Here is a 27,234-nt window from a genome sequence, read left to right as displayed (position 1 = left end):
ACAATGATTCTCTACACTATACTTGCTTGTGTTGTCACAAATACTGATATTAGGCGAACTGTTAGAATTTTAGCAATTTCTGAATAATGCATCTTTAAATGTTGAGAAACTATTGGATGTGGTGGCTTAACAAAGACCATGTTTACATCCCATATAAAGATAGATTTTATAGGTATAAACTCGTTATGAAATAGATGAAAACAAGTAAACAAGGTATTGTAATCATTTAATTTAAACTGAGTTTAATAAGTAAAACCTCATCTCAATAACAGTCTAGATATATATATATATATATATATATATATATATATATATATATATATTTTTTTTTTTTTTTTTTTTTGAATAGATTAGATGCTGAAATAATGTTAACAAAATCTATTGACTGTAAACTGAAATATGGTTCCCACAATTTAGGAGAAAGGCCATTTCTATATTGGGTAATATTTTGGATAGGATACCTGTTCTATGGAACTGAAGCTGGGCTGCTGTCAGTGACAATATGAATCTGAACAGAAAGTCCCCAGCCGGATAAACAGGAACCATTTAAAAAAATTGTCAGTGCAGCCATATTTACAGACATGATTCTCCCGCCACCCTGCAATTTCAGCAGGAGAAGTTGATGAGGGAGCAGCAGTAGTATAGCAGGCTACAGAAGAGGCTGCTTGGCGTGGGAGTGAACCCAGAGCACTGAGCAGTGAGCATAGGGTGAGCGGGGCGAAGTGGGGCGACTGCGGCCTCTCCACACTGGAGGGCTTGTCCCTTGGCCGGGCAGGGCCCCTCGCTGGGCTCCGCGTGGCTCCATGCGGTTGCAGCTGCTTGGTAGTAATTAGGAGCAGCCACTGCACCACACCACCCTCTCATTAGCAGGGTGGGTCAGTTAGCTGGACACAGAGCACCCTTCTCTCCCTCAACACTAACTGCCATGGCTCTGGTACTGGCCAGCCACAGAGAGGAGAGGCCTGCCCTGGAATTCACTCTGTTTGCCTGCTCACGCTAAATATAACCCCCCTAAACAGCACAACACAGCACCGTCCTGTCTGCTCAACCACTGTCTGAGGCCGACTGTATCTGTGGAGAACCGAAATCCCTAGAGTTTTCATATCACTGCATTACATATGCAGAATATGCAGATCTATGTCAGGTAGTAGGTGTTCCTGTGAACAGCAATGTGTTTGATATTTTGCATTACAGTATGGAGAAGTGGTCTTTGAGCCCGATCCAATAGGATGTATCCTATTCGCACCCTCTCAAAATATCATTTGCACTCTCTAGTGGGTGAAACAACTTTTATGCCATGCACACAGAAAGCGAATTGAGGTTTTGCTCAGCCTCCTGAGGATGATAACATGGGACCTCGTGCCCCTTCCCCTCTCTTCTGCTCTGCTCCCGCTCCCCCATGTCTCTGACAGTTACTGTGCGGGATGCAGCTCAGCCAAGTGAGAAACCAAAATCTACATGATGGGCCAATTATCAGCATAACACCTGGTTCTGGGTGGGATCCAAATAGCAGTGCAGGGGAGAGCAGGCTCCTGCCAAAGCATTAGTATCTGCACTGACCTGTGACATCAGCAAAAAAAGGAAAAGGAAGTAAGCGACAACATCATTTCAGGTTGTTTCTGATTGCTAAATTGGCAAACTGCGAAAACGTCTGTCTCTGTCCGTTAGTATGTTCGTTCGTACAGTCGTTCGTACGTTGGTCACATGCGGTATCTCAGACAGTACTGGCTCGATTTTGACGAAACTTGGGTGAATGATGCGTCTTGCCATAGAGATCCGACATTTGCTAAATTACACAGATTGGCCAGATGGTGGTGCTATAACAAGAGATTGAAATTGCAAACTTTGAAAGGTCACGCACCTTACCCTATTTGACCTAAAGCCATGAAATTCAGTACATAGGTCCCTCACCTCACAAGGAAGAAATTTGGCACAGGGACCCATAAGGTCCACCATGATGGAGTTTCCAGCATTTAGAATTATGTGAGAAACACTTAACACGCTACTCCTCTGGCACCGAATGATCGATCTGCACAAAAGCTGATATGTGACATATATGGACAAAGGTCTCTCAAAGCAAAATGTTCCAGACTAGTACCTAAAACAACATAAATATTAACATGGGCGTCTTATGGCACAAATCAGTCAAGGATATTCGTATTGTAACAACATTTGGGACACGTTGCAAACACTGTCAAGAATCAACATATGCAAGAACATTCATATTGACCTCATGGAGGCGCTATAACGGGCACATGTTTTTATCTCTTGATCTGTTTGACTCAGAGTGATGATATTTGGCACACATGCTCAGGGATATCAGTCTACCTAACCCACGAGATATCTCAGATACCACTGGCCCGATTTTGATGAAACTTGGGTGAATGATGCGTCTTACCATAGAGATCCGTCATTTACAAAATTACACTGATTGGCCCAAGGGGGGGGGCACTATAGTAATCAACTGTACATACATTAATCAAATGCAATATCTCAGACACCACTGGCCCAGTTTTGGCGAAACTTGGGTGAATGATGCATCTTGCCATAGAGATCCGTCATTTAAAAAATCACACTGATTGGCCTAAGGGGGGCGCTGCATCATTCGTGGGGGACGGCATGTTTACTGTTGTGTTGTTTTTTTCCCAATACGATTTTGAAATGTCATACTTCTTCATCTCCCAGAATGGTTATCAGTAGAGCCCAGGCGCTGCCATTACTCTTCTATGAGAATGGGGCACACTGTGAAAACACTGGGAGTGCTGCTAAAATAAAGCTTCACCATGATAATGTGATGTGTGTGTGTATCTTCTCTCTATGGACCATGAAACAAACAGTCCCCTGTCCCTGGGGTGTGCTCCTAACCAAGGGGGAACGGCCATTAGCATGCAGGCTCATTATCAGAAGACGGTTAGAATCTTTATTCACATGGCTTCACCGCCAGCAGTCCATATTCATAGCATTAAAGCGGAATAACGGCACATTTCTAAAATGTGACTATGTTCCTAAACCCCTCTGACTTGTTGGACTGTCTGTCAACGTGCACACCTCTCTCACTCAGGGTGAGCGAGGCAGAGCGAGAGCTACGTCACAGGGTTATACAGCCCCCCACTCACTACAGCACTAGATAGAATTTTGTGGAATAACGCAAATATACGGAAAATATACAAGTTTTGTCATAGCGGAAATACTAAATTCGGGAAGTCCAGTCGATTGTGAGATATGGCATATACATTTTTAATGATACATTTGGGTCACAGGTTCACAATTGTACATTTTCTGAGATATCTGCCAAGCAAGGAGGAAACAGCAGCCAGCTCATGCAACAACACACGCAGTAGGGGCCTCCTCATAAACACAACACACTGTCAGATTTCAAAATAGCCTACATCAGACTTTAGCACATCACCCAACACAACATGCCTTTTACTATATTCTCAGAAGCATCATCAGACCTCGGTAGTAGCCTATTTCATTTATTTTTCAATGCTCTGGAAACCAAGCAGAAAATGTTGGGCTCTAAAGATAGCATTATAGCCACACAAATACATTAGAAGATCATTGTCGATCTGATCAGAAACACTGTGCTTACAACCTTTATCTCCTAAATGATGTTGTGTATTTTGTTAGAATTTTGTAATATATTGCGCAATACGCTATAAAGTTTTTACCAGGCACGAGTCCATCTAGGTTTGAGTCCCATGCGCGAAACAAAGCACATAACGAGCGTGAGAAATGTATACTGAAGCAAAGTTTCACCCACATTTTAGATAAGAAAATATCCGCCTACCTTTCTGTCATGTCAACCATCCATCCAAATCAAATAAATCCATATGTCTGCCTTTTGACTTTATAAACGTTCACATAGCCTGTTCAATGATATGGTGTAATCCAATGAGCAACACTGCAGCTGTTGATTGCAGTGATCATCATTCATCAGTGCCTTCGGAAAGTATTCAGACCCCTTGACTTTTTCCACATTTTGTTACGTTACAGCCTTATTCTAAAATGTATTACATAGATTTTTTTATTCATCAATCTACACACAATACACCATAATAACAAAGCAAAAACAGGTTTCTATAAATTGTTGCTAATTTATAAAAAATAAAAACAGAAATATTACATTTACATAAGTATTTAGACCCTTTACTTAGTACTTTGTTGAAGCACCTTTGGCAGCAATTACAGCATCAAGTCTTCTTGGGTGTGACGCTATAAGCTTGGCACAACTGTATTTGGGGAGTTTCTCCCATTCTTCTCTGCAGATCCTCTCAAGCTCTGTCAGGTTGGATGGGGAGCGTTGCTGCAAAGCTATTTTCAGGTCTCTCCAGAGATCGGGTTCAAGTCCGGGCTCTGGCTGGGCCACTCAAGGACATTCAGAGGCTTGTCCCGAAGCCACTCCTGCGTTGTCTTGGCTGTGTGCTTAGGGTCATTGTCCTGTTGGAAGGTGAACCTTCGCCCCAGTCTGAGGACCTGAGCACTCTGGAGCAGGATTTCATCAAGGATCTCTCTGTACTTTGCTTCGTTCATCTTTGCCTCGATCCTGACTGAAAACATCCCCCACAGCATGATGCTGCCACCACCATGCTTCATCGTAGGGATGGTGCCAGGTTTCCTCCAGACGTGACGCTTGGTATTCAGGCCAAAGAGTTCAATCATGGTTTCATCAGACCAGAAAAACTCCAAGCGGGCTGTCATGTGCCTTTTACTGAGGAGTTGCTTCGTCTGGCCACTTTACCACAAAGGCCTGATTGGTGGAGTGCTGCAGAGATGGTTGTCCTTCTGGAAGGTTCTCCCATCTCCACAGAAGAACTCTAGAGCACTGTCAGAGTGACCATCGGGTTCTTGGTCATCTCCCTCACCATGACCCTTCTCCCTCGATTGCTCAGTCTGGCCGGGTCACCAGCTCTAGGAAGAGTCTTGGTGGTTCCAAACTTCTTCCATTTAAGAATGATGGAGGCCACAGTGTTCTTGGGGACATTCAATGCTGCAGACATTTTTTGGCACCCTTCCCCAGATCTGTGCCTCGACACAATCCTGTCTCGGAGCTCTACGGACAATTCCTTCAGCCTCATGGCTTGGTTTTTGCTCTGACATGCACTGTCAACTGTGGGACCTTACATAGACAGGTGTGTGCCTTTCCAAATAATGTCCAATCAATTGAATTTACCACAGGTGGACGCCAATCAAGTTGTAGAAACATCTCAAGGATGATCAATGAAAACAGGATGCACCTGAGCTCAATTTCGAGACTCATAGCAAAGGGTCTGAATACTTATGTAAATAAGGTATTTCTGTTTTTATTTTTTCCCAAAACCTGTTTTCGCTTTGTCATTATGGAGGATTGTGTTTAGATTGCTGATTATTTTGATTTATTTAATCCATTTTAGAATAAGGCTGTAATGTAACAAAATGCGGAAAAAGTCAAGGGGTCTGAATACTTTCCGAAGGCACTGTATAATCAATACATTACTTTCAAGGAATATGGTATTTTATGCTAGTGTATTTTATCGAGGAAGGCAATTTGGCCCTGGCTTGCAAACAAAATCCCATGCATCATTTTGTAAATGATTGTCATTAGTCTACCAATTTGAAAATGTAAATGTAGGCTAATAATAAATGTAATAATAGCATATTTGATCTACCCAATGAAAATTTGGACAGTGAGCATAAATCACATTTCGATAGATGCATGCATCAGTACCTACCTAGGCTGTCTATTATATTTGCAACGGAAATTAATTTACAAGGATACGTTCGCTGTCAGCTGGCTACTGTAGGAAAATTACAATCTAATGAAACATTTGTTATATAAATTAGCCTTTTAGCCCATATGTGTCATCCTATGAAGTGGACATTATGTTGCACACTCACTAGTATTTCCCTCTCATTTTAGTATATATATATTTCCGTAATGATCTGATCACACCATGCAACAAGGGATGTAGCGAGGGGTCGGCAGGGGGGATTAAGGATCTCAGTCCGTTTTCAACTTACTCTTCAAAGTGGTAATAGTAGAATGCACAAGGCACAATTTCGAAATTGGGTATTGCATCATCAGTTTTCATCTTGTCATGTCAGTCATTGCATACCGAGTGGCTCCCGAGTGGCGCAGCGGTCTAAGGCACTGCATCTCAGTGCTTGAGGTATCACTACAGACCCCCTGGTTCGATTCCAGGCTGTATCACAACTGGCCGTGATTGGGAGTCCCATAGGGTGGCGCACAATTGGCCCGGTGTAGGCCGTCATTGTAAATAAGAATTTGTTCTTAACTGACTTGCCTAGTTAAATAAAGATAAAATACCTTAGAGAGCTATTTATAACTTATCAGAAATGTCCAGCTCAACATATTTTAGCTAGGTTTTTTAGCCCATAGATTTTGTAGTAATGTTCGAGTCACTCAAATATCACATGAATACATGACAAAATGTGTAGAATTGCAGGAAATAAGCTTTAAAACTGCACATTTTCTCTCTGCCAACAAGAGGGGTGTGAATAGTTTGTGTCATGAACAGTGCTTGTGCCCATAGAAATAGACGTGGCGGGATGTTGGCAGGTGAAATTATTTCCAATGGGGTTGCAAGGTAAAAGTGGGAGATGCGATTAGGTCGGCTCCTGTCCTCCTTGCTTGGCAGAGATCTCAGAAAAGGTAAAATTGTGAACCCGCGACCCAAGTTTATCGCATATCTCACAATCGATTGGACTTGCCAAATTTAGTATTTTCGCTGTGACAGAATGTTTATTTTTCGTAGATTTGCATTATTCCACAAAGTTCTATCTAGCGCTGCAGTGAGAGTGGGCGGCTGCATAACCTGGTGACGTAGCTCTCACTCTAGCTCTACCTCGCTTTCCCAGTTCGACGGACAGTCCAATAATGCGTCAGAGGGGTTTAGGAACATAGAAACATTTTTGAAATTTGCCATAATTCCCCTTTAAAGTGAACGAAGGCCTTAAGTGTGCTAATTAAATAGTGTGGTAATACAGGACGCTGCACGGGGACAGCAGGGGTGTTCTTGTAACATCAACACTGGAAGTGCTCTGGAAGGGTTGTTGACCTTTCACGATTTATGGCAGAAAGATTAGCCTCAAGAGCCCATGCAGAGCTCAGGCAGAGCATATAGAGTGTGTCATTTCTAGGATATTTCTTTGATTTCCTTTGGATTGACTCACCTTTCAATTCTCTAAAATGTAATAATAGCCAAATCACTTTTTAATGAATAGATTTCATGACCCTATAATTATTTTATGATGCTCACCCTTGGTTCTACTGCGTTCCTTCTCTTCATACTCTAGGTGTATGAAAGATGGAGGCTGAGGTCCTGTCAGGTAGAAACCTCAGCTCAGCCAGCCTCACTGAGCAGAGCAGCCTGCCTGACATACTAATTGCAAACCTGTGTAAGGGATGAATTCTATAATGGAGCTCGACAACAGAATCACTATGGATGGATCAATCTTCAAATCAGACCAGCCAGTGAAAGGCCTGATTTACTCAACTGCAACACCCTACAATTACTACTCTCATTTAGAGAATCTGGCTGAATAATTCAAGAGTAGGGGAATGTTCTGAGATGATTCCCTGAGGGGGAATCTGGTTTAATAATATCAGTCGCCTCACATGACCTGATGAGAAGTGCCTTTCAAACAGAGAAGCTCTCTGTTGTGGCCTGATTGTGTTGTGATAGTCTTTGCCTCATGAATAGTACAACATAACAATGTGAAAGGCCATGGAGGAGATGAGAGGACTTTTTAGTAGCAGCATGTGTGGGGGTCTCCCTCCCAGTGAAAGGACAGTGGAAGGTGGCTTTGTTTTGTAGCGGAGTGGAGTGGTGGCTCAGTTGGTAGAGCACAGCGCTTGCAAAGGCAGTGCTGTGGGTTCGATTCCCAGGGGGGACCAGTTACGATGAAGTATGAAACTGTAAGTCACTCTGGATAAGAGCGTCTACTAAAAATAATAGAGTGAGGCTGGCTGTGTCTGGCCCAGTGAATGCTACGTAGTTAGCTCCTCATGTCTAATGACGTCCTCTGGATGCCATTAAGCAGGCTCACTGGGGGTAATTGCCCAAGTCATTAAAAGTTTGATGATTTTGCTGCTGGGTGGAGGGTTGCCTGCCCTTGCTGTGAGCACAGTGCTGCTCTCTCTTTCCCTCTCCCTAACTCTCTCTCTCTCCCTCTCCCTCTCTCACCAGGGAGCAGCAGAGCACATCTCTATTTTTCATCCCTTTCTCTCCCTACTCTGAAACTGAAAGCTCCCGGGCCAACTCCATTATTTATTTAACAGGTAAAAACCTTGTTGGTAGAGAATGGAGAGAGAGAATAAAGAAAGGTGGTGGAAAACAGGGGAGGCTAGGTGGAGTGCACAGCCTATGACGCATGTTTGAAAAATATAATGTTTAACTGCCTTACAAATGAGAGGGTAGCAGCTATATGTGAAACAGGGAAAGTTATGTTTTGTGTTTCCATAGTGAAGTATTAGCAAGAGGTTAGTGAGGGAAGTATGGTGGTCTGCTCCTGTTGTCAGGTTGAAAAGCAGGGACAATGAGATGATTCAACCTTTTCTACCCATCCGGAACAGACAGACTATAATGACTTTAATGATTCAAATGACGTCCAATACTGAACAATAATTACATAATTTTCTAGCACCAGTCCTCTCACCGGCTCAGCCGAGTAAACTCTATACATACAGTATCAATGTAGACCTAGCAGAGGAGGTCAGAGCGGTGGGCTCATTTCATGTGGTCTAATGGGAAGGATCGTCCAGTTTGGTTCCAAGGTCAAGCCCAGCTGGTGGGCCAGGCCTCTGGATCCTGCAGTGGTCCATTGGCACAGGGGTCCTGGAGCTGTCCATTCTCCCTGTGAGAGCTGATCCAGCCAGACAGGACAGGAGGGAAGGCCCTGTGACTAGTACTGTACTCTAGTACTGCACAGCCAAGGAGCCAGGGGGCCTGGGTCACTCTCCCAGCTGGTGTCAGGGCACACATGCTCTGCAGCCAACCCAGCCTTCCACACCCCTGTCTGCCATGGAGACCATTAGAGTGGACATGGAGTTCCAGCTCCCTTTTTCCTCAATGACTCGGCATCACCTCCATCACCCCAAAGCCAACCCTGATGGCCTGTTTGTCATGTTGACTCCTTGAAAGTTATAGACCTGTTGAGTGACAGGTCCCTCCATCATTGTCATTCTCTGGAGACAGGATCATGTAGGCATACAGTTCATATCATGGCAGAGCAAGACGACCATGCAAGACGACCATGCACTCAGCTGGATCTCTGGCAACAAATGCTATACAGTATAGTAGTTCTTACATAAGGCCACTTGACCAAGCTAAACATTCTATTGAAAATCCTCTTCGTTCGTCTTCCCACATTTAATTACTGACTACAGTTGTCAATGGAGAATTTCGGAAGCACAATGCCTGAGGCATGCACTTCATAGGTAGGATGAGTGGTGGAGACCTGAAGGAAAAGTAGTTGGAGAAAGTTTTATATGAGAGCAGAATTAGCACCCCCAGCTCGTCACTAGCAGTGAGAGAGAATCTGAAAAGGTCAAGGTTTTCAGCCAGGCGCACAATCAGGTGGGAAATGCTAATATAATTACTGTCTGTCTGCTAGGCATTGTGTGGGTTATTATAATGACCTTATCAAAGGATGCAGAAAGTTGGAGAAATGGATGCATTTTACATTTAGAGTTTAGAAAAGTTGAGTCATTTTATTATTTCTATATTTGCAGTTGAATGCTTGGCAGAGGATAATAGTAGCACACAAATAACTTGTGGTAGTTTGTTCCACATGATTTACAGTGGATACTCCTTTTGCTGTCACTGTCATTACATGAATTAGACAGTACATTAACTAAACATAATCATTACACTTGAAGCACCACCCAAATTCTTGAGTAACCCATAGAATGGTGTCTATTGTGTGGATGTCTTTGACGTGGTGAGCCATAGAAAAACCCTGCCTACAGACTAGCCCACGTGACCTCAAGGATGTCTGTGGTTTTCCACTGTCTCACCAGGCAGTCACCCCATAGAGGACAGGACGTGGGGGGTGTCAACCCAAAGGCCCACACCTCAGCAAGGTCTCAACTCTGCGGTGTAGGCTGCTGATAGTCATGACATGAAGGGCTTGTTCTCGCTGCATCTAAAAGCTTCTTCTATGATACAGATAAACCTTGTTGTACATTAGTATGAAGCACAGTATGTGGACATGTTGTTTGCCCTGTCTGTATTATCTTCTTTGATCAGGGCATACAGTACAGAAACCATGTCAGACATGCTTCCTACAGTATGTCCAGTCAGTGCAAGGATACAGACAGTATAATAGAATAGGGAACACTCCTCTTTAAGAGCAAGCAGCTGGCTCTGCAGAGGCGATGCGGAGCGAAGCATGGTGATCCAGGTCTCTGTGCTCCTCTGGGTGAAATGAAGCAGGAGCCTAGGTCAGCACAGCGCTGTGGCCCTGCTCTTCCACTCAGCACACTGAGGGCCAGCCCAGCCAGCTGGAACAAAGTCCCAGCTCACCAGTTCAGTTCACTCACCCAGGGTTAGCGTCCTGCTTCCTGCTGAAAGGTAATGCTCCCTCCCTCCATAGCTTAGCTTAGCAGACACACTCATCTGCTAAAATGCAGTCCATTTGTTAATCATTTCCCCACATGACAGTCGGTGCTTTCCAGCCGGTTAAACAAACAAGTAAGCAAGCAAGCAGCTCTGAGAAGGAGTGTGAGTCAAGGGAGGTCAGTGTCAGGTGGTTTGGCCTGTCACACACAGGTCCATTATGCTGCACCAGGAGCTACTGTAGCCTACTGTACTATACTGTGTTATAGTCAGGTCTGATGAGAACAGAGTGGGGAATGGTCCTCTGTGGACCAAGGATACAGAAACTGCACATACCCTTGTCTGCCCTCATGGAGCGTATTGCCTCCACAGCACAAATAAACACTATGACATGCACAAAACCAATATATAGAGGACTTGCTCTCCAGCAGGACTCGTATACATCCATATGTCAAACTTACTGTAAATGCAGCCGTTTTTACATCAATATCAAATCATTTCTGGGTAACAATTAATAGGCAATTACAAACATTTTCTACATCATTTTCATTATCTCCAGTACAATACCAGTGTTTACATATGTGAAAATGGCGCATTTCTACTTTTTGTAGAAAAAATATAAAGTAAGAAAGTTCAACCTGATGACATCATCAAAAGTTAAAGCAGTGATTTTCAAACACTATGAGATTCACAGTGATGTGGGGAGCAAGAAAATACATTCCCTCTGGCTAGAAACCCGTTGCAAGTTTAGAAAATATTTTTCTTAATTTTAGTCCTACCCTGTAATGTCACAGAGAAGCAGTTTTTTGTACCGTTCTTATCTATTTAACCACAGACCATAGAAACACACAGTTTTCACATATGTAGACGCTGGTATGGTGCTGGAGATAATGTATATGAGGTTGAAAAGTGGCAGAACTCTCTTTGTTATTGGTCTATTAACTAATGTACTGCCTGGTGATGTCCACCCATGCAAAAACCTGCTCATTAGAAGGTCCTGTGTAAATTGTTTTGTTCAACCAGCAACTGTCAGGAAATAACACTGATCAGACTTTTTCACACCTTTACAGTGTTAGTTTCATCAGCTGCTGTACAATATGATACAAAACACAGGCAAAACAGAATTTTGACTGCACTGGGCCTTTCACATGTTCTAAGACTTGCAACTCATACTATTAAAATGTGCCATTTTAGGAAATGTCATTCTTGTATTTGGTTTTGTCATCATGTCCACACCTGACATGGGAGCAGTGACTGTAAAATGACATGTGGAATGGGTCTGTGTGTCTCCCAGAGTTATAATGGACCTGTGTAATTACCTGTAGTGTGGAACATTTGAAATTCATTTTTCACAGTTGGAGTGACCCCACTGGCTGAGTGGAGACAGATAAGCTATGCAACTCATAGGACTATATTGCATTATGCCATTTTAAATGAGGGTAGCCGCAAGCTGTGACCAATTAAAGTTGAACAAAGCCAGCTCATCTGCTCAGCTCCTCTTAGTAGGTCAGTGAAATTGGCAGAAGTGAATACAGACACATTCACTCTCCTTTGGCCTGAAGCACAGCTTTCACTGGCATATCCATAGCATAGCTCTCGCTGTACTGTAACTGAATGAACTTTACATGATGCATACTGTGAGGATGATAAGCTTGCATAAATGCTATTGAGGAGGTGTTTCACATAAACAACATTACAGAACAACTTGTAGGTTCTCAACGGAAGAACATCTACATTCCTTGTTTCCCTGTTTGTCTGGATCAGGTTTTACAATGATCGAGGGTCATAGCATACAGTACTGCAAAGGCAATAAAGAAGTGTTACATAATGACATGTGTATTGGGTACAGGCAACCACAGAGACAGAGCTGGAGAGATGCAGGACAGAAAGTCTGCAGAGAGGGTTAGGTGTCAATACCACTGGAGTGATGCATGACCTGCAGTCCCATCTGTGGGCTCGTGTTACTGGCAGAGTGATGCAGAGGCAGGGAGGGACCGCTGTCTGTACCATATATGGAGTCAGGAGTTAATGTAATGTATGGATCCCAGTTCCTAACGCCCTGATTCAGCTTACTGAACTGTTACATGACTTTACACTGCCTGACCTCTGGCCTGCTAACCAGTCACACCAGCCTCATATCCTCACTGTAGTTTTCCTACAGGGATACTCTTATGACTTCTGTATTATGAGAGATGGAGATAGGAAAGTGTCTTATTTTTAGTTCTGAAACTTTGCAGCTGCAGCCTGACCCCTATCAAACCAGCAAAAACACCCTCAGGCTGCTGTTCAACATAATTTCCAATTCTGTTTAAGCACCGTCTTTTATACATGCATACTAAATTATGTGTGGATTTATTTATGTATATTTTTTAGATTTGAATAGTAATTTCTGAATCTGGTTTTGTTCCTTCGTGTAACTGATGATGTTGGTCTGTGTCTCCTCAGGTTACCTTCACGAAGAGGAAGTTTGGGCTAATGAAGAAGGCCTATGAGCTCAGCGTTCTATGCGACTGTGAGATAGCCCTGATCATATTCAACAGCTCAAACAAACTCTTTCAGTATGCGAGCACAGACATGGACAAAGTCCTGCTCAAATACACTGAGTACAACGAGCCCCACGAGAGCAGAACTAACTCTGACATTGTCGAGGTGAGTGGCTTCACATTTTCACTGTATCAGGGCAGGAAAACCATGTATATGCTTATGTAGGAACTGTTTGGTCGTTGGAAACTGAAGGGCCGGTAACAGTTTCCTTCTAGTCACCCGTCGGGTAGGGCAGAGGACGTCTGCAGCCTCTGATAAGTTCAGCTTCAGTTCAACAACAAATGAGAAAAATCTACCACTGCACAGGCCTACACTCAGTAGCTGTCCAAACAGCATGGAAACCCTGTTTCCCCCAGATACGGTACTGTAGATACAGTGGGGAAAAAAGTATTTAGTCAGCCACCAATTGTGCAAGTTCTCCCACTTAAAAAGATGAGAGAGGCCTGTAATTTTCATCATAGGTACACGTCAACTATGACATTGTAGGATTTTTAATGAATTTATTTGCAAATTATGGTGGAAAATAAGTATTTGGTCAATAACAAAAGTTTGTCAATACTTTGTTATATACCCTTTGTTGGCAATGACACAGGTCAAACGTTTTCTGTAAGTCTTCACAAGGTTTTCACACACTGTTGCTGGTATTTTGGCCCATTCCTCCATGCAGATCTCCTCTAGAGCAAGGATGTTTTGGGGCTGTCGCTGGGCAACACGGACTTTCAACTCCCTACAAAGATTTTCTATGGGGTTGAGATCTGGAGACTGGCTAGGCCACTCCAGGACCTTGAAATGCTTCTTACGAAGCCACTCCTTCGTTGCCCGGGCGGTGTGTTTGGGATCATTGTCATGCTGAAAGACCCAGCCACGTTTCATCTTCAATGCCCTTGCTGATGGAAGGAGGTTTTCACTCAAAATCTCATGATACATGGCCCCATTCATTCTTTCCTTTACACGGATCAGTCGTCCTGGTCCCTTTGCAGAAAAACAGCCCCAAAGCATGATGTTTCCACCCCCATGCTTCACAGTAGGTATGGTGTTCTTTGGATGCAACTCAGCATTCTTTGTCATCCAAACACGACGAGTTGAGTTTTTACCAAAAAGTTCTATTTTGGTTTCATCTGACCATATGGCATTCTCCCAATCCTCTTCTGGATCATCCAAATGCACTCTAGCAAACTTCAGACAGGCCTGGACATGTACTGGCTTAAGCAGGGGGACACGTCTGGCACTGCAGGATTTGAGTCCCTGGCGGCGTAGTGTGTTACTGACGGTAGGCTTTGTTACTTTGGTCCCAGCTCTCTGCAGGTCATTCACTAGGTCCCCCCGTGTGGTTCTGGGATTTTTGCTCACCGTTCTTGTGATCATTTTGACCCCACGGGGTGAGATCTTGCGTGGAGCCCCAGATCGAGGGAGATTATCAGTGGTCTTGTATGTCTTCCATTTCCTAATAATTGCTCCCACAGTTGATTTCTTCAAACCAAGCTGCTTACCTATTGCAGATTCAGTCTTCCCAGCCTGGTGCAGGTCTACAATTTTGTTTCTGGTGTCCTTTGACAGCTCTTTGGTCTTGGCCATAGTGGAGTTTGGAGTGTGACTGTTTGAGGTTGTGGACAGGTGTCTTTTATACTGATAACAAGTTCAAACAGGTGCCATTAATACAGGTAACGAGTGGAGGACAGAGGAGCCTCTTAAAGAAGAAGTTACAGGTCTGTGAGAGCCAGAAATCTTGCTTGTTTGTAGGTGACCAAATACTTATTTTCCACCATAATTTGCAAATAAATTCATAAAAAATCCTACAATGTGGTTTTCTGGAAAAAAAATCTAAATTTGTCTGTCATAGTTGACGTGTACCTATGATGAAAATTACAGGCCTCTCTCATCTTTTTAAGTGGGAGAACTTGCACAATTGGTGGCTGACTAAATACTTTTTTTCCCCACTGTACCTGCATGGATGAATCGCATAATTATTATACCACCGTTTAAGACAAAAAGTCTGTAAATGTTAGGTTTAATTACATAGCATTGTGTAGTGAACATACTTTAGAGATTCATATTGGCTCTAAGAGTGTTGGAGAGAATTCCAGCAGCACTTGGTCTTCCTGGCAGCTAGTGTCCCTCTACATGCCCAAACACTCACAGAAGAAGAATAAGCCACTTGATATGCCAGCCTACCGAATTTGTCGGCCAAGAGCATCACTGAAAAGAAAATGGGGTGATTATGGATCCTTCGGGATCCAAATACCTCTTACTGACGCACTTGTGGTTTTTCAACCTATTCAGAACCTGTTTTCTGAAGTTAGTGTCTTAATTCTTGACTAAAGACCTTTGCAGACTGTACAATTTTAGACGTCTTATGCCTAGTTTGATTTAAACTATTACATGCTGTGCAAGAACTACGATTTCCCTAATAATCTTGTTTAGCCTACATGACACATCTGAAATCAGGCTACCTGATGGGATTTTGATCAATGCACAAAATCGGCTATCAGAATAAACGTTCTACCACAGCGACCATGTTATTTTGGGGAAGCCTATTTGATTCTGAGGTTGGACATATAAAGTTTGTAAGTGAAAACTATTTCTAAGATGCATACTCTCAGTTTTTCTGACCTCACTTCACTCGCGCATAAGCATAGAGAGAGGCCTGCGCTGCTGGGGCTGGCACATGCGCAGATCAAAAACACCGCTGCAGTTGACGTAGCCTACGTCGGCTGACGTAGCCTCAAGCCAATCGCAGAATGTGATGACAGAACTGAAGCAAATCGTACAATCTGGCCAGGTTGATATCAAGATTTTAATTTGGTAACATCGCACAGTGTGAAGTGATAATCGTAAAAGACTGAATTCGGCTTACAGTTGCAAAGGCCTTAAATAAAAACCAGTCGAAAAACCTGGATAATAACAATAAAAGTGCTTTATTTGTTTTGCAATCCAATATTTAAAATAGACACAGACTAGGTCTTGTGTTTCAAGTTTGACTGAGGTGTTTTCATTAAACAGGACAGACATTTTCCTGGTTTCTGCACTGCTAGCTGCGTCATAATACACTTGTGTTTTCACTGTCAGACTTCACTCAAACATACAGTGCATGCAGAAAGTATTCACACACCTTGACTTTTTCCACATTTGGTGTGTTACAGACTGAATTTAAAATGGATGAAATTGTGATGTTGTGTCACTGATCTACACACAATACTCCATAATGTCAAAGTGGAATAATGTTTTTAGAAATGTTTACAAATTAATTAAAAATGAAAAGCTAAAATGTCTTGAGTCAATAAGTATTCAACCCTTTTGTTATGGCAAACCTAAATAAGTTCAAGAGTAAAAATATGCTGAACAAGTCACATAATAAGTTGCATGGACTCACAATGTGTGCAGTAATAGTGTTTAACATGAGTTTTAAAGGACTACCCCCATCTCTGTACCCCACACATACAATTATCTGTAAGGTCCCTCAGTCAGGCAGTGAATTTCAAGCACATATTCAACCACAAAGCAGACATTGAATATCCCTTTAAGCATGGTGCAGTTATTAATTACACTTTGGATGGTGTATCAATACACCCAGTCACTACAAAGATACAGGCGTCCTTCCTAACTGAGTTGCCGGAGAGGAAGGAAACCACTCAGGGATTTCACCATGAGGCCAATGGTGATTTTAAAACAGTTACAGAGTTAAATGGCTGTGATAGGAGAAAACTGAGGATGGATCAACAACATTGTAGTTACTCCACAATACTAACCTAAATGACAGAATGAAAAGAAGGAAGCCTGTACAGAATAAAAAATATTCCAAAACCTGTTTGCAATAAGGCAGTAAAGTAAAACTGCAAAAAATGTGGCAAAGAAATTCCCTTTTTGTCCTGAATACAAAGCCTTATGTTTGGGGCAAATCCAACACACTAGAGTTGCTTAACAAGACGACATTGAATGTTTCTGAGTGGCATAGTCACAGTTTTGACTTAAATTAGCTTGAAAATCTTTGGCAAGACTTGAAAATGGCTGTCTAGCAATGATCAACAACCAACTTGACAGAGCTTGAAGAAGGTTTTAAAGAATAATTGGCAAATATTGTACAATCCAGGTGTGCAAAGCTCTTAGAGACTAAGGGCTGTAATTGCTGCCAAACGTGATTCTAACATGCATTGACTTAGGGGGTTGTATACTTATCTAATCAAGATATATTTAAGCAATAAGGATCGAGTGGGTGTGGTATATGGCCAATATACCACGGCTAAGGGCTGTTCTTATGCACGACGCAACGCGGAGTGCCTGGACACAGCCCTTAGCCGTGGTATATTGGCCATATATCACAAACCCCTGAGGTGCCTTATTGCTATTATAAACTGGTTACCTACTTAATTAGAGCAGTAAAAATAATTGTTTTGTCATACCCGTGGTAAATGGTCTGATATACCACGGCTCTCAGCCAATCAGCATTCAGGGATCGACCCACCCAGTTTATAATAGTGTTTTTTAAAATTTGTCTTCCACTTTGACATTACAGAGTATTTTGTGTAGATCTTAAATACATTTTTATCCCACTTTATAACACAACAACATGTGGAAAAATTAAAGGTGTGTGAATACTTTCTGCTAAATCAGGGTCACACAGAGTGTTTCTTGGTAGTCTTGAACAAATGTACTTTGAAACCAAAGTATACACCTCACACACATGGTTATGGGCTTAAAAAAATAAAACTTCTGTACCATTTTTTTTATTTTATTTCACCTTTATTTAACCAGGTAAGCCAGTTGAGAACAAGTTCTCATTTACAACTGCGACCTGGCCAAGATAAAGCTAAGCAGTGCGATAAAAACAACAACATAGAGTTACATATGGGGTAAACAAAACATAAAGTCAAAAATACAACAGAAATATATATACAGTGTGTGCGAATGTAGTAAGTTATGGAGGTAAGGCAATAAATAGGCCATAGTGCAAAATAGTTACAATTTCGTATTAACACTGGAATGATAGATGATGTGCAAATAGAGATACTGGGGTGCAAATTAGCAAAATAAATAACAATATGGGGATGAGGTAGTTGGGTGGGCTAATTTCAGAAAGGCTGTGTACAGGTGCAGTGATCGGTAAGCTGCTCTGACAACTGACGCTTAAAGTTAGTGAGGGAGATAAGAGTCTCCAGCTTCAGAGATTTTTGCAGTTCGTTCCAGTCATTGGCAGCAGAGAACTGGAAGGAATGGCGGCCAAAGGAGGTGTTGGCTTTAGGGATGACCAGTGAGATATACCTGCTGGAGCACAGACTACGGGTGGGTGTTGCTATGGTGACCAGTGAGCTAAGATAGGACGGGGATTTGCCTAGCAGTGATTTATAGATGACCTGGAGCCAGTGGATTTGGCGAATATGTAGTGAGGGCCAGCCAACAAGAGCGTACAGGTCACAATGGTGGGTAGTATATGGGGCTTTGGTGACAAAACGGATGGCACTGTGATAGACTACATCCAATTTGCTGAGTAGAGTGTTGGAGGCTATTTTGTAAATGACATCGCCGAAGTCAAGGATCGGTAGGATAGTCAGTTTTACGAGGGCATGTTTGGCAGCATGAGTGAAGGAGGCTTTGTTGCGAAATAGGAAGCCGATTCTAGATCTAACTTTTGATTGGAGATGCTTAATGTGAGTCTGGAAGGAGAGTTTACAGTCTAACCAGACACCTAGGTATTTGTAGTTGTCCACATACTCTAGGTCAGATATAGAGTTGAAATGTATTCAATTCTGAGTTTGTCTCCCAATATTACACTTTATATACATCACAGAAGAAATATAACAAAACCGTTTGACATAGAAACACCTATTTGTATTTTGTTATTTTTTATTATGAAATTATGAAAAATATTAATAACATTCCACCCATGAGGCCACTAGTCATTTGACTGCAGGAAAAGGCTACAGAGTATGATACACAAATTCCAAGAATCCCACGTTTTAAAACTTTTGCATGAAAGGAGTCAGCTGTGCCTGGTATTTTTTATTCATTCTACTGCTGCTAGTGAATTACCTGCTTGGCAGAGCTGCAAAACAGTTCTCTGGCATCCAGCAGCCTCAGTCCTCCACCAGGGGCCCTGTGCTCTCTCCCTCTGAGTTAAGCAGGGTCTCACCTGCATAAATAATAAATGGACACACTCCACAATTATGTAAAAGTGACCCCATGTTTGTTTTCTGTCGTGACTCGGGAGTCCTTCTTGTATTCATCAGGACCAAAGTACAAAAACTAAAACTGTTTCTCACAAATGGAAGAGGATTCATAATTTCCTATTTGTTCTTAATAAATAGGCTTTTCCTTTTTGTAGAGATTCCCATACAGATTCTACAGTATGGTAGTGTATGTGTCTGTTTCCATTGTTGTTTATTGATGTATGTGTTAGCTGTATCTTGTAATTGGCATGTACTGTACTCTGCAGGGCACACTGTGTTATCTCTAGGGGCACTGCCACTAACTGAAGTGTAGTACAAGCTGGTGGCGATCTGTTCATTTCCCACATAGCCCCTCTAACCACTCACAAGGATACTGCCCTGCTCTTGCTGCACGAACGAAAGAGTAGAACAATGCAGCGTTGTCCCTGCTCACTCGGCCAGCATCTGTGCAGATATGTGCAAATCTCTCTAGCCCTGCTGGCTATGTGACCAAGGTTCAGAAGTGAAGAAGCAGAGCAGAAGTAAGCAGGCCTGTCCAGTGTCCACTTCTGAACATTTCCACAGTGCCCACCATTCACTGTTCCAAAATGTGCTGCGGCACAAGAGCAAATGTCAGAGCCGTTAGATAGAGCTCAGTGTCTGCTGTGGGCTTATCTGATCTAGCCCAGGCTGTTGGCTGCATCCTGTTCATATAAGTGTTTATATAGAGAGAAGCCAGGTGACGTCTTCAATAAAAGACAAATTAAATGTATGTCCTTTTATTCTTACAGAACACAGAGATAGCAAATAGATGTCTGCACTTTTAAGCATGATCTCTATCATTAAAACATGGACTACCCTTTTGAAAAGACAAAAGCACAAATTGTATTTGGGCCATGATCTGAATGTCTATCTGTCTGGTTGGCAGTCTGTCTGCTGCTTCCCTATCTGTGTGTAGTCAGTGTCATTGGGATATAGGATGACTGCACGGCTAGTGAAGCCATAGGTCCCTTCTTAGTGTAAATGGATGAGAGAAGCACTGAATGGGTCTATAATGGATAGATCTATCTATCTCCCCCCTCTCTCTCTCTCTCTCTGTTTCTTTCATTTTCTCCCTCTCTCTCTCTCCCACTCTCCCTCTCTCTCTGTCACAGGAGGTTGGTGGCACCTTAAATGGGGAGGACGGGCTCATGGTAATGGCTGGAGTGGAATCAGTGGAATGGTATCAAATACATCAAACACATGGTTTCCATGTGTTTGATGCCATTCCATTAACTCCATTCCAGCCATTATTATGAGCCATCCTGCCCTCAGCAGCCTCCACTGCTCTCTGTAGTGATGTATCTCACATGGAGACACTTACCCTGACACTCCTCTAAATGTATAAATTGCATTAAACTGATAATTACCACACAAACAGTCATTTGCTCACCTGCCTCGGTTGAGAGACCAAGCAAATCCTTTCAGAGTTTTCATTGGGCAGCATACGTTCCCATTCCATGTGCGAAGCCAAATCAAAAGGTCACATTCCTGCTCAGTAGTACCATCTGTAGATAAAGGCTGGGCCTTGCAGTGTGGGAGAGCAATTCCCATGTTTTCCTCACATGGAGGCATGCCTGGGGCACAGTTTGATAACCCAGTGGAGGGCTATGGATTTTGTCTCAAACTTGGCTCGCTGTGGAGACCAGAGCAGCAGGCTCAGATCACTGTGCCTGAGCATAAATGTGTGTGTGGTGTGTGTACGGTGTGTGTATGTGTGTGGTGGTCTGAACTCCAGCAACACTCCGGGCGACAGGTGAACTGTTGCATGAAATCTCCATTTGTGGATCACGTCCACTTCTCCGTCTGATTAGAAGTCTCCCCGCTCCCATCTGATCCCATCTGCGTCTCGCCTTTCAAAGACCCTGCTCTCAAAGCAGCCTTTTATTTACTGAGTAGCTATGCTGGATGGATTGATGTACTGTTTCCTTTCCTCAGAGGTTAGGGCAAGCTTGTCTGGTTCTCTAAGGACTTTATAGAACATATATTGCCAGAGAAAACGTCATTCCTTGCCATGCCATTTACCTGTGCTGAGCGAACATGGGGGCAAGTAGAGAAGAAAAGCTTGCTTTTACAGGATCATTTTAGTTTCTGGTACCCTTTCTTTACAAATAGTTTGCAGTGAGAAACCTTGAACATTTTATCTGAGAATCTTTATCAAGACTGATGTACAGAGGATAGGTCAAATGCATGTCAACTGGATCAATATCACTGTGATAAAGAAACAGACAGACCAGCTTGCATATGTCATGCTACCCTGTATAGTAGACCACTGCTGTTCGGTCTGGAGTTGGGTGCTATGGTAAAAGTTCTACAGTATAGGAACTGTTGTTGTGCTTATTATTGAATTCTATTCGTATCGCAAATGAAAATGCTGCTGTAGGTAATTAAGATAATCAAATCAAACCTTCTCCTCTTCCTCCCCAACTAGAGGTAATGAAATCTTCCTTTAGCTGTTCTATAACCTTCTACCGTTACTCTGAATACAGACAGCTCACTGTCTAGCTGAGATTCCCTGAAATCAACTTCACAGGAACGTCCATCTGTGATTTTCTTTAGAGCATTTCAACACAATTACGGTTTGCAGCAATGCTTGGATTAATCAAGTTTGCATTTAAACGAAATTGACATTGACTGAACACATTTAAAGTAATCTCATAAAATAGGGGATGTGGATATAATTGCAAGGAATTATACATCTGTAATAGTTTAAACACGGCTGTTAGGCTACACTTTAGTCCAGGCTGGTAATAATGGCTTTAATCAAATTTGGAGCTGCAATTTTACTCAAATACCATGCCTGGGCTTGTAAAGAGCTGGACTACAATGGATGTAAAAAGTTGACATTTTGCTACACTTTTCAGATGCCCATCTTGTGGAGTAAGCAAAGCAAGAGCAGTCATATGCAAATGCACCTTTATCTCCCAGTGACATTAGAGAGGCCATCTTTGTTAAATGTGCTTTTGAAAATAAAAAAGGTGTCATTGTTGAGTGTTCTAAAGATAAACAGCTCATTCAGTGAAATAAAATGAGCGTAAAAATTACTTGCATCATCTCCATAGATTTGTCAGTATTGTTACTTTCAATTATCATCTATTATTATGAATGGCACTCCAATAAGATATGTAGATACTGACCATTTTATAATGCCAGGTCTATTGGGTCTGCTTTTCTCTCTTTACTCCCCTACTTTCCATTTAAATCACTCCGCTCTTTCACCACAAAGCCTGCTTACAGTAACCACATTGGCCATTGGCAGAGGATCATAAAACAAATGCCATTGCATATAGAAATGACTATTTAAAATATGGAAAAGAGATATAAAAAGCAGTGGTTCCAGGATTTGAGACAGGGGCTGTTTATGTTGTCAATCAAATCCAGTACAGTGATTAAGACTCATCTCTGTCTTAATGAATGCAAATTGGCACATCTGCTATCGTGGGCTAGCCGTCCAGACTGTTCAATTTGCCTGATTGATCAATTATCTTCCGCCCGGTGCTTCTGTGGAGAACGTGAATGTGAAGAAAATTGTCAGCAAAGAAAGAGCGAGAGGAAGAGAGGGAAAGGAAGGCCTCTGTTTCAAACCCTTCACTCTACCCATCAAAATACACATGCTTTATTTGATTAGGCAAAAATGATGATGGAATTTCTTTCATTTTATTATAGTGGAGCTATCAGTTTAATGATGTAGTCCTCAAATAGACATATAAGTTGCTCACTTTGACTCTTGGCACTTGAAAATATGTATTCCTTTTATTTATGGGGATGAATCATGTTTCTCAGGCAGTGGACACCAGACACCTTGCAACGACATGACATGTTATGTATTTATGCACGACAACTGCACTTCAATGGACCACATAATGCAGTAATGATATGATGGAAAGATTTGTCCTTTAATTTTAGTTTCTCTCTCCAATCAAGGTGACCACACCAAGGCTTCCCAGTTAATACTTGTATAAACACAACTGTTCCTCAAGTACAGGAATCAATCGTGAAAATGAATAGTTGAAAAAGCCTTCTAGTGTGAGATGGTGGTAATCTTTGTGGAATATTATGACCATACTCTTGTTGACTTAGGCTTAGTGAGTAAGCACATTGTAATAAACATCAAAGCCTAGTGGCTCCCTCTGTGGAGCATCAGAGACAGATTCAGGCCTGAGTGCTGTGTATCTATAATTGTGACATTCCAAGATAATGGGGACAGTCACATGAGGCTCTGGCTGGCACAGAGAGAAGCTGTCACCACTCCTGAATCCTCTCATACATACCACTCCTCCAGAGGGGCTGGCTCTCTGGAACATATAATAATAATAATAATAATAATAATAATAATAATAATAATAATAATAATAATAATAATAATAATAATAACGACAACAATCAAAGCTATATACAGGTGTCACCAGATCCAGAGGACCTGAGAACAGAAATGGCAGAGGTCCTTGAAAGCTTTTCTGAACAACACGGTCTTGAGCTGTGCCTTAAAGGAGGACAGAGACTCTGCTGCCCTAATAGTGTCTGGAAGTGTGTTCCACAGCCGCAGAGCCGCGCAACTGAAAGCCCTGTCACCCATAGTTTTTAGTCTGCTGCGGGGCTGCTGAAAGGAGACAGACCTGGAGGAGTGAAGGGTGCGTGTGGGGCAGGAGGGTAGAATGAGGTCAGACAGGCACTTGGGTCCAGAGTTGTGGATAGCTTGGTAGGTGTGAACCAGTATTTTGTAGTCGATGTTCAGTAGAAAGTAGTGCATACAATGAAGTCTGCTGTAAACATGCACCTAACAGTATTTTTCTCAATAAAACAAGAAAAAGGTGAAAAAAATACAAGCTTCAGTCTAAAATTGAATAGTTGGTTTCAATTTCAAATACATTTTGTGTGAGTCATGAACAGTCAGTAATCACCGTACTGTATCATAATATGACACAGTGTTGCATCCCAGGAGAACATGGAGCTGCTGTGTACTGAGGAGATTCCCCTGCCTTAAAGTTACTGGCATCACACGGATCATGGCACGTACAGATGTAGGATCTTCATTTGATCACTCTTTTGAGAATTTTCCAGCACAGCAGGAAATGCAAACTTGTAGTGTATTTGAGGTTTGAAAAGTATTCTAAATTTTGTCATTTCCACTTTGAACTGTCAGACTTGATTTGCCCTAACGAAAAATGTATCAACCCCTACAAAAATGTCCATTAATTATAATCCACATAATAATGGTAATTTCCTATTGCTGCAGAATTATTTTCCTGCTGTAGCAAACTGGCTGAAATTAAGATCCTACATCTGTACCTCACGCTCCAGCGATGTCACTGACTCGCCCAATCCTGGATGATTAACTAAGTTTGAAAGATGAATCTAAAAGGGGTCAGGGGTCTAATTTATGTTTGATATGCACAGATGACAACACAAAATAAAATATTAAATTTTAATTGGCAAGTGCTTAACGTAGCGACTTGACTTTGGGTTGGCCAGTGCCCAGAATCCCTCTGTGATCCACTAAAGCCTTGTTTGACATTTGAGATGGCTGAAGGGTACGCATAGTTAGCTGCACTGGCTCGCCTGCGTAAGGTCACTTGGAGGGAGAATCTAAAAGCCCACTTCCCCTAATTAACACATGTTTTTACTATACTTATTCTACATACAATGTCTACACATCAGGGTTACACTGCCTGCAAAGTGATATAATCTGGCAAGATCTCAGAACCCATTAGGCAGTACTCTCTTCCTCAGTTTAAGCATCTAACAAAGTCATTTAGACAGTCTGAGTAGCCTTTTTATCTTGATAGTGACATAATTGAATTTGATATTTTCCCATAAGTTGTACTTCACCATATGTCGTGACTAGTTTACCTCATGGTCTAAATCATTTAATTTCACTGATCATTGGCACCACTTAGTATTTTCCTCATCTGTTTTCTTCAGCAGTACCTTCTCATCCTTACCGCTATGCAGCGATATCGCTCTCTGAGCACCCATGATATTAAAAATACATCTTAAGCTAAGTCAAATGTCAGTTCTATTGACATAGATTTATTAAATTAAAGTAGATTCAGGGCATTCTGATACACGAGCCGATCCCAATTTTAATATTCCAGCAGCAAAACAAATGTGTACTTTTGGGTTCTCAAGCTTTATTAAAATGACATTAATTTGCTTTACCCTTCATTTTTATAACCTATGATACATTAAATAGTTTCTACCTATGCCTGGTTTGTATAATTATTTCCATAGAGGGGGTTTGGTTTGGTAGAGTACTATGCATGGTGAGATATTATAACTGTAATATTTAGCTGAGTATCTGATAAGCTGTATTGGCGACTTTATCTCTGAAGCCATCTCTGTATTGATATATTTGTTGCAATGGGATTCTGTATGGAATTGGTCTGTAGTGAGTAGGATATGAATAGAAGTGTCAATTACTCCCCATGCATTCATACTATTAAGACTGAGGCCGTCAGTGTCTGGGAATGTGCTCTGCATATGTCACTTGAATTGGAACAGCACTGAGAGCAAGGGTCAGTCCTGAACATGTTTGTTTATGCTTATCTTTAATAATGTAAGAGAGATTTATTTGTTTTGATTTTGTTCTAATATTCATATTTAAGTAATGGATTTTATTTGAAAAACAAAGCAAAGGGCTAGTTTCCTATAACTCTGCTGTGTGTATCCAGTTCAGTGCAGGTGCTTGAGTGTTGTTGTGTATTCCAGGAAAGTCGTTTAAAGATGCAGTCCAGGATCTTAAGCACTTACAAATTCGTAATATACTGTATCATACAAATTAAAAAACACAGTGAGCTCCAAAAGTATTGGGACAGTGACAAATGTTTTGTTGTTTTGGCTCTGTACTCCAGCACTTTGAATTTGAAATGATACAATGACTACGAGGTTAAAGTGCAGACTGTCAGCTTTCATTTGAGGGTATTTTCATCCATATTGGGTGAACTGTTTAGAAATTAGGGGACCAAAAGTATTTGGACAAATTCACTTATATGTGTATTAAAGTAGTCAAAAGTTTAGTATTTGGGCCCATATTCCTAGCACGCAATGATTACATCAATCTTGTGACTCTACCCACTTGTTGGATGCATCTGCTGTTTGTTTTGGTTGTGTTTTAGATTATTTTGTGCCCAATAGAAATGAATGGTAAATAATGTATTGTGTCATTTTGGAGTCACTGTTATTGTAAATAAGAATAGAATGTGTTTCTAAGCACTTCTGTTACAGGAGGGGGTTGCAGTCCCGGAGCGACCCTCTAGGTGTCATCCTCCGACAACCTTAGGTACCTCCTCACTCACAGTCAGGACTAATAATCATCCTATTGGTGTCACCTGTGTCTATCGGTTCACCTGGGTATTAATGCCCTCACTTCCCTGTGTTCCTTTGCTCAGTTTTCTCTGCTAGTTTCTCTATGTCCAGCAGTACTACTCAGTGTCTGATCGGAGACCTATGTACAGGTACTTGAGAAGTGTTCTCCCTGTTTCGTTATTTGTTTCAGTCTTAGGTAGTATTTCATATTTTGGCTGTCAGACGATTTTTGGAGACTTATTTGCTCCGTCTTTCTTTTATCGTGATAAGTCCGTTATTTTGTATTTTGGCTTCGGAACCACCAGTAAAGATCCTTGTTTCACCATCTCTGCCTACTGCCTACTGTATATCCTGCACTGCACCTGGGTCACAACTCACCCCAACCCTTACACACTTCTACATTAATATGGATGCTTCCATGATTACGGTGATTACGATACAGTCTGCACTTTGACCTCATAGTCATGCTGGAGTACAGAGCCAAAACAACCATAAAATGGTCACTGTCCCAATACTTTTGGAGCTCACTATATATATATATATATATATATATATATATATATATATATATATATATATATATATATATATATATATATATATATATATATACAGTTGAAGTCGGAAGTTTACATACACCTTAGCCA

At 41.8% G+C, this 27,234-nt stretch overlaps 1 protein-coding gene across 3 annotated transcripts in view; it reads left to right on the top strand.

Annotated features, from left to right (window-relative positions):
- The window catches only part of LOC311135413 (myocyte-specific enhancer factor 2A-like), a 103,738-nt gene that overhangs the window by 38,011 nt on the left and 38,493 nt on the right, over positions 1 to 27,234 (top strand). For all 3 annotated transcript variants that reach the window (XM_084169348.1, XM_084169349.1, XM_084169350.1), the window contains exon 4: positions 13,005 to 13,208. In XM_084169348.1, coding sequence (XP_084025474.1) covers positions 13,005 to 13,208 — 204 coding nt within the window. The remainder of the gene's footprint in view (positions 1 to 13,004; positions 13,209 to 27,234) is intronic.

The sequence above is a fragment of the Coregonus lavaretus genome (genome assembly GCF_964263955.1).
Source record: "Coregonus lavaretus genome assembly, chromosome: 9".
Lineage (NCBI taxonomy): Eukaryota > Metazoa > Chordata > Actinopteri > Salmoniformes > Salmonidae > Coregonus > Coregonus lavaretus.
Note: the sequence above shows the minus strand (reverse complement) of the source record. Positions and strands in the feature narration are given on the sequence as shown.